The sequence below is a fragment of the Populus euphratica genome, unplaced genomic scaffold (genome assembly GCF_000495115.2).
Source record: "Populus euphratica unplaced genomic scaffold, PopEup_1.0 scaffold25.1, whole genome shotgun sequence".
Classification (NCBI taxonomy): domain Eukaryota; kingdom Viridiplantae; phylum Streptophyta; class Magnoliopsida; order Malpighiales; family Salicaceae; genus Populus; species Populus euphratica.
In genome coordinates, this window is record NW_011499851.1 from 1163856 (window position 1) to 1171897 (window position 8042).

Here is an 8042-nt window from a genome sequence, read left to right on the forward strand (position 1 = left end):
GGGGGGGAGGGGGGGGTGCATGTTACTATTCAGAGTATCCAAATTCACCACGCTTAACACCCTATAACCCCATGGCTTGCCATAGTCTAATTTCCAAGCTTATGAATGGAATTAGGAGTTTATGAGGTCCAATATATCAAACTTCTATCATAAGGCCATATTAAACTTCACATCTTTGAGCAAACAATTCAACACCTGTCCTTTATAAAAACTAACAAGCGTGAGAAATACCATTTTGATCTAAAGCTACAAGGAGTGTCAAGTCATCTGATAGATTTGCTTCACCAACATGCTGATGTGGGGGAGCCAAAGGAATTATTGATCCTCCTTGCAAATATAATGTCGGTAAATCCTGTTACATATAAAGGTAAGTAAGAAGATATAATTAGATGAAGTAGAGCAAGATGAAAATAATAGATACCGGGTGTGAATCGTCAAAATCAAATCTCAACCAGATTCCCTTGGGCAGCACTGGATGCAATCTATCCGTTCCCTGATCAGCAATGGTGCTAAAGAAAATAAAAGAGGATTGGTATGAATTGCATAGGGATGCTGCAAGAAAACGCTATCTACAAAAAGCTCTACCAGTTATCACCCAAGAGACAAACACAACCAAAAAGAATTACGACAGGTGAAGATGATGACATTGTAATTGTTCCTCAATGCATACAGAACTATTATACTGTATGGGCATATTCTACTTTCTTACAAGAATGTTAGGCATCAAGCAAGCAAATATACAGTATTATATAAATACTCCAACCAACACTGCCCCTCAAAACGGTGCACAACAGCACAGGTGTCTCTCAAGCACATCTTGCAAGATATAGAGATTTTATCACCAAGACAGTTAACAAAGACACTGGCCAACTGATCTCTAAACTGTGTATAATGCATATAAGTTACCCCCTTAATGAACCTTCCCGCTGATAAAATGGTTGTCAATAACACTGTTGCCTCTTATGGCCTTATTAATCTACAATCTAAAATCTACAATTTGAATTAAAACTACGACCCAGCTCACATGGTGTGAGAGGAAATGAAGTAAATCAAACACATTTAAGCTAGTATGAATCTTTAAATAAGGAGAATGAGAACCTTGAAAAGACAAGAAGAGGACCCAGCAGGAACGAATTTTCAGTGGTCCTTAAGCCAGGATCTTTCGGATCTGCATGGATAATTTACACCGAAACAATAAGTGACCATAATGAATGTAAAAACATTCTGAAGTTCCTTAAATGAAGTAAGATTATTCAACTGCACAAGGCCGTACCAGCAAAGAAAGTCGGAGTTGCCACTGGGATACCTGTTGTGTGTGCCAAATAAAACAAAGTGTATATATGTGGTAGAAGCCGATAGCGCCTCCTTAATGCTAGACGGCACACTTCTTCACACTAATGGAACTAAAGTTAGTAAGCAATAAAAATTGATCGTAGAACATAAAAAGTAGCTACATTAACCAGCAACATGGAAAAATTATGGTGGCAACAAAGCTATAAAAACATATGATCTTAACAAGAGGTTATGCGATTCTGGAACATATATAGAAGGTAAACTTTTAGCAGCTACAACAGATGACAATGTTCTTGCAAATATCAATTGCTCCAGACTGTGCACAAAATGAAACATCCAAGTTCATATCGCAAGTAAGAAATAAGTTAGAGGTATCAAATTGCAATCATGTGTCACCAACCTCTTCCCCAAAAGACCATGGCTCATGATCATTTGAGTTCTTTTCAGAATGCCCACGGCAGAAAGGAAACATAGCACCCACACCCATCCACCTTCCAAAAAGTTTGGGTGTTGCATTTCCAGCAAATCCACCAATATCAGGTCCAGAGAGTGGCTGACCACTGAGTCCCTATCCATAGTGTAAAACTTAAATTAGAGAAAATGACCTTATTGCAAGAAGAGAAAGTAAAACTTTTAATTTCATTTTGTAAAAGGGAGCACTTTCCCTTTCTGACAACAGTTTCTCTCTCTAAAGAAACAAAACCAAGTAATAAATTTTATAACATATGGTCCAATGGTCAAATCCAAGGGTTACCATTTACACATGGCCTTTAAGAGAAGCTATTAGGAAATGACTCTTCAGCCTTGGAAGGGAAAAAAATCAAAGCATTACAAAAATGATGATGTGAGGATCTAGGGACACATATGAGATAGATAAAAGCATAACTTATAACACACTAAAAGGCGAAAAACAAAGTCAATTTACCTACTTCTCATTGGGTAAAAAATAGGCTTACCAATTGAAGTACCATGGAGATAGACATGTGTATGTGCTCCCAGTTTGAAAGGTTATCTCCCGTCCATGTTGCAGCATACCTTTGACTACCAATAAATCCAGCTCTTGTGAGTACAAAAGGACGCTTATTTTCATTAGCTAACTTCATCCCCTCATATGTTGATCTTGCCATAAGCATGCCATATACCTATAAGTGAGAAACCAACAAGAATGACTAGAATTTCAGAAATTATTTTCTTCACAGTGATGAACGCAAACAAACCATCAGAAGAGCAAGCAGTTCATAAATTAGACGAAATAGTTCTTCCAGAGGGTTGCTGGCAAGAATGCATAATACTGAAGAAAATAATAGCACTGGCATCCCATTCTTAGATATCATTATCTTGCCACAGTGGGAGGAAAGAGATTACAGTTTTGGGGGAATACATTGTGATAGTGTGAATGATTCTGACAACCTCCAATTTCTTCATCTCCTAGATGTAAATTGCTCTCAGGCATCGTCTTTGTAACAGTCTGAAAAGCAAAGTAATGAGACCAAGAAATGACATCCAGAAATGGAAGGCTTGAGAAAGAAGCATAGAATTACTTTGAAAACAGTTGGCTCATTCATATCATTCCATATGCCATCAACACCATTAGATGTAAAATCTTTAACTAAACGAGCCCACCAAGCGCGAACTTTTGATTGTGTGAAATCAGGAAAAACACAGGGCCCAGGCCATACCCACCCTGGACGTGGCAATAAAACCATAACTTGTCAATGTAAATGCAAGAAAATTAAGGGTCATTACTAAAGCATGCTATGCTACATTCATACCAACAAATGGCTCCCCATCTGCTTTCTTGATCCATGCATCATTTTCAGAACCACTGTCATAGATCAAATATCCTTCTTCTTTCTTGATACCAGGGTCAAGCATCCAAATAGCTTTAAATCCATCATCATGGAGATCTTTTACCAAAGATTGTGGATCTCGAAAACGTTCCTGAAAATATTAGTTATAATATGACATTATAATTCAATAAATATTTCCTTTATCTACCCCTCATTAAACATCGAAACTAAACTGATGTCCTTTCCATTAGTGAAACCCCTTCCCACCCCAAATAAAAATCCAAGCCCTCTTCTCAAATACAATGAACTTGTCAACAAAGGATCATTCAAGCAAAGCACATGCCTGGTCAAATGTGAAACAGCGAAAGCCATCCATGTAGTCAATATCCATCCATATAACATCACATGGTATGCCCTTCTCTCGAAAAGTTCTGGCAATCTGCAAATTTACAAGGCTCAGCAGCCAGAACAGATATACAATGTCAAATAATATGAATGAAGTAAACAATTTTAAGCAATTGAGGGCCTCTAATATGGGGTGAACAGAACTTTGGGAAGATAACATTGAAAACTGTCCTTCCACAGCTAAGAAGAAAAGATCAGAGCAGGGGACTAGCTTGAAATCCTGTAATAGTTAACATTTTACATGCATGAATGCTAAAAAAGTGCACCTCGCGAACTCTCTCATCTGAATCATAGCTCCACCGGCATTGTTGATAGCCTAATGACCACTTTGGAGGCATAAAAACAGTTCCTGAGGAAAGTGACACAGCATAAACAACTAGCAAACCAGATTTTTTCAAATATAATAAAATAAAATCCTAGCGTCTGCTCTGGCTGTTACTGAATGGTTTCTAGCCCACAAAGTGTCAAAAATAGTCTTAGATGTTCCAAATTTAAGGATTAAAAAAAGGAAAGAAGAAAGCCATCCATTGTGAACTGAAAACCCTTGTCACTCGTCAGTAATGCCAAATTAATTCAAATTCTCATTTTGGCAAAGTTCCATGCCCCCATCATCTTAGGAGCCTGCCCCTAGCAAGATCCCCACTGTTTCATGGCAGTTAAGCCGCCATCATTATGCAGCCCACTCCATCATTTCAACCTTTTATATTCTCTCCTCATCCCGCACATATTTCTCTTCATTTTAGCCAATTCAAAAGTCAATTTGCCATTACCCCTCCACTATTATTTGATAAGGAAGAGGATATACACTGATTCCCATTTCTCTACTCTCTAATTTCTCCACAAGCCTCTCTACATGCTCATAACAAAAGCCATTATCACATAAGAAACCCCAGATCAAAACATCAGAAACACCAAAACAATTCCAAAACCCAAAAAACAAAGATCAAGTCACCAAAAATCCTCTCTAACTGTAACAGTAAAGTAAGAGTCCATTTTTTACAATATATTTTCTTTCCATAAACACACACAATAAGTAAATGGAACAAATGCAATAACACATGAAATGAGCTGACAATTAACAGGACATCCATAAAAATAGCAATTGAACCAGAGAACAGATTCAAGAAGCAAATCAAATCTAAAATGGTTAGGAAGTTACCAATGGCGTGAGACAAAGATTTCAGAACATCTGTGGGAGAAGCAAAAAGACCAAATGTAACAACAGGGTACGATGATGGAGCAATGAACTGAATTATTGATTCCTTCCTCAGATCAATCTGCTTATTGATGGTAAGGGTGAATGTTAGAATTAGGGAAACATACAAGGGATAAAACAATAAAAAATGTTTTCATTATTGGCACATCACCTCACAGCATAGCGTGGTGTCTGCAAGAACCCCTAACGCCTCTCCATTTGGAAGAACAGCCAGCACCCAAGGATGTGACTGGTACAATGATGTAGTTCCAGGACCATAACCCCATGCATCCGTGTTCCATGTGAAAACCTACATTAAAATATCTTCTATGTAAAGAACCACATACAAAAAACAAACCAATCAGGGCTGTTGCATCAAACAAAAACACTTACTCTTTTTCCGGTCCTCTCAAGCTGTCCACTAACTTCTCCAGTTCCGTAAAAGGTGGTGCCATCAGGAAACTAAACCCCCAAACAAATTGTAAGCTGTCAAACTCGGAATAACTCAAAAATATGAACATAAAAGATTTCAAATTTACATTTAGATGGGTACAAATACGGGAAATCTGTAACTACCCACCTCGAATTTAACATTCTGCTTCCCAGAAACACATTCATAAGTAGGGGTATATGAAGGAACACTGCGACTCATGATTGGCGTGTCCCTATCTTTGCTACGGATGAATGAAAGGCTGGGATATGAAGCAGCTCTAGCTTCTGCAGAACAATCAAATCGAAAAATCCCATCCTCCAAGATAGGCTGAAAAATCATATCCCCCGAGACAAAATCAGCAGCGACTACCTTAGCTTGATCATGATCAGCCATTTTTGACATCAATCCCCTGCAACTTAACTTCTTATTAAGCCTCCTCATTCTGCATGCCAAAGTTTGAAGAGAAATTCAATCAATCAAACAGTGAAAGAAGCACAATTAAAAAAAATAGTCACGGACAAATGAAGCACTGCTTCAGTAATTAAAGGAAATGAAGGATGCTAAATGATCTTAGATATCAAAATAATGATTCCTATATCAATAGAATTAATTGGTAAAAAAAAAATCAGAGAGTGGGTACGCTTCCGCATGCATGCATCATATATAAAACTGAACTAACATGAACCTGATATTTCAAAACTTCAACCAGGTGATTCCCAAATTAATATTTCCTACCTAAACTCAATCAAAAAGCAGAAGTAAAAAAGCGATGGTCGGGTGATGGTTGAGAAAGAAGAACCTGGAAGCGAATGTAACGGCTGGTGTACAGGTGGTTGTTGAAGTGGACAAGAGGTGAGGAGGATGGAGTTTATGATGATGCCTAAACTTGAGATTGTCGGTGTTAGTCAACGTTGTTGTCCACTACAGACCACCAGTAGTGTTTCCATGGGAAACGCCAGAATCATTTTAATATATTAATATTAAAAATAATTTTCAAAAAATAAAAAAATTATTAATATATATTACAATATAAAAATTATTTAAAAAACAATCACCATCACAATAATCACTCTGTCACACTGCAAACCATACACATAATTTGGTAGGTAAATAGAGGGAGCACGTGGAACTGCCACTTTCTCCTTCGCCTCTCTTTTTGGACGTTGTGGCAAAGAATCAGCTTTCGGAAAATACTGCTGATGGACACCGCAGCATACGAGGAAAGGAAGTGGGACGTGAAAGTTGCAATATTTTTCACCCTGAAAAATGATTTACCTGACCAAAGGAGATTTGATCTCTGCGAAAGAGGGATTTGAAAACTAAAAATCGACGAGAATCTCTAAGAAATTATGTCAACACTCTTGTGCTTCGACCGCATGTGTAAACTCCATGCTTCATTGCCTTGGTTAAACACATCCGGTCGACTCTATGCTGTTTCACGGCGGTGTTAGTCTTGAAAAAATGTCTAGTTTTCACTCAGGGGGTGTAATACACTGTCCTGTTTCACGCGGATCAATGTTCACGAGGCAGCTTCAACGCTTTCTTCTTTGTTGGGAAGCAGGTACACATTAAGGAGGGGTGTGTAAAAAATTTGATAAACCAAAAATTACTTGAAAAAACTGAACCAATAAAAAAATTGATTGAACTGATTAAAATATTTAGAAAATAGTTTAGTTTAGTTTGATTTTCAATTTTGATATGTCTAAAATTTAAAAATAAAAATAAAAAATAAAGCAAGCAGTCCAAGCTACAAGTCGTCTTCTCCCATTACTTTTCGTTTTAACAACCATAGCAAACTATTTATCTGCTTTTCTTTTCACACAGCCACCCTCTCTTCTCCAACCTTTTCAATTTTCATTTACGTCACAGTGACATAGTTGCTCCTATCTCAAAAAAAATGGCAGACTTAAGCAAAAACCTAGAAGAAGGGGAGAGAATTGTGACTCCCAGTAGACGATCTAACACCCTCGGAAAATCCATTTGGATTCGGGCTGGTTATACCCCCAAAACAAAATTGTCGTCTACCAATCCAAAGGGACCCTAGTATGCTCTTTTTTGATATGAAGAAACATGGATTTGGTTCCATTCTCTTAAGAGAAAGGAAATGCAGACTCAGGAAGTTCCTCCATGTTATGATCTTGTTGTTCCTATAAAGCCAAAAACTAAGTCTGTTAAAAGGAGAATGAAAGAAAAAAATAAAAGCAGTTTTCAAAAAATATCTATAGGTTTTTTTGGTTTTCGGCCTCAAAAACCAGACCCAAACCAAATTGAAACCGATCAGTTTGGACCGTTTCTAGTTTGGTTTGGGTCTTTTTTTTCCTTTCAATTTAGTTGTTTTGATTGTTTTTAAAAATAAAAACCAAACCGAATCGAAAATGATCGCACCTAGAACTGAGCCAATGTGATCTCTTTTACTGCATTGTTATACCAACTAGTGTTACAATTGTATTTATTCTACACACAAGCCATGGAGTCAATATCAGTTTACATTGCAGTCGCCATTACCATTTCAAATGCAATCTGCATTCAGATAACCAATTAGGCAAGTATAGCAATTAAACTGGCAATCTAGCTTTTCTAATTTCGTTTTTTCCATTGAAAATGGCTAATGACATGTTGCTTCAGATCTTTAAACCGAGGAAGGTCTCTCCATCTGACTGATCTTAATCCTGTTGCAGAATGTCATGTAACTACATCAAACCAAAAGAGCAATTACATGACAACTGAAGGCAATAGTTGTGTACAGGAATGGGCAAACTTTGGGACTCCACGATCAAATATCGGAAAAATCTGAACATGCTCCTTCTGTGTTATGCATCAGCACTCACCCTGCAGACATATCAGAGCTAAAATTGTTAAATCAGAAAGATAAGCGGCAATAAAAAAACTCAGAAATCAAAGCAAGCTTGAGTTCAATATGCTTACT

General features: G+C 37.4%; 2 protein-coding genes across 3 annotated transcripts in view; both read right to left on the reverse strand.

Moving 5' to 3' along the window:
- LOC105121447 (neutral alpha-glucosidase C-like) overlaps positions 1 to 5932 on the reverse strand; it is a 10227-nt gene extending 4295 nt beyond the window's left edge. Inside the window, exons 1-16 of the mRNA XM_011020091.1 lie at positions 5852 to 5932; positions 5264 to 5558; positions 5077 to 5145; positions 4856 to 4993; positions 4648 to 4765; positions 3755 to 3837; positions 3427 to 3522; positions 3066 to 3234; positions 2835 to 2977; positions 2675 to 2761; positions 2250 to 2435; positions 1694 to 1861; positions 1274 to 1394; positions 1099 to 1168; positions 422 to 509; positions 232 to 352 (exon numbers count right to left, since the gene is read on the reverse strand). Coding sequence (XP_011018393.1) covers positions 232 to 352; positions 422 to 509; positions 1099 to 1168; positions 1274 to 1394; positions 1694 to 1861; positions 2250 to 2435; positions 2675 to 2761; positions 2835 to 2977; positions 3066 to 3234; positions 3427 to 3522; positions 3755 to 3837; positions 4648 to 4765; positions 4856 to 4993; positions 5077 to 5145; positions 5264 to 5557 — 1951 coding nt within the window. The 5' untranslated portion in view covers position 5558; positions 5852 to 5932. The remainder of the gene's footprint in view (positions 1 to 231; positions 353 to 421; positions 510 to 1098; positions 1169 to 1273; positions 1395 to 1693; positions 1862 to 2249; positions 2436 to 2674; positions 2762 to 2834; positions 2978 to 3065; positions 3235 to 3426; positions 3523 to 3754; positions 3838 to 4647; positions 4766 to 4855; positions 4994 to 5076; positions 5146 to 5263; positions 5559 to 5851) is intronic.
- Positions 5933 to 7513: 1581 nt separating this feature from the next.
- Positions 7514 to 8042, reverse strand: part of LOC105121448 (protein MOS2-like) — an 8924-nt gene continuing 8395 nt past the window's right edge. Inside the window, exon 2 of one of the 2 annotated variants that reach the window (XM_011020092.1) lies at positions 7514 to 7945. The gene's annotated coding sequence lies outside the window, so the exon portion shown is untranslated. Of the gene's footprint in view, positions 7963 to 8042 lie in introns of both variants that reach the window. The other variant, XM_011020093.1, reaches the window with a different exon arrangement.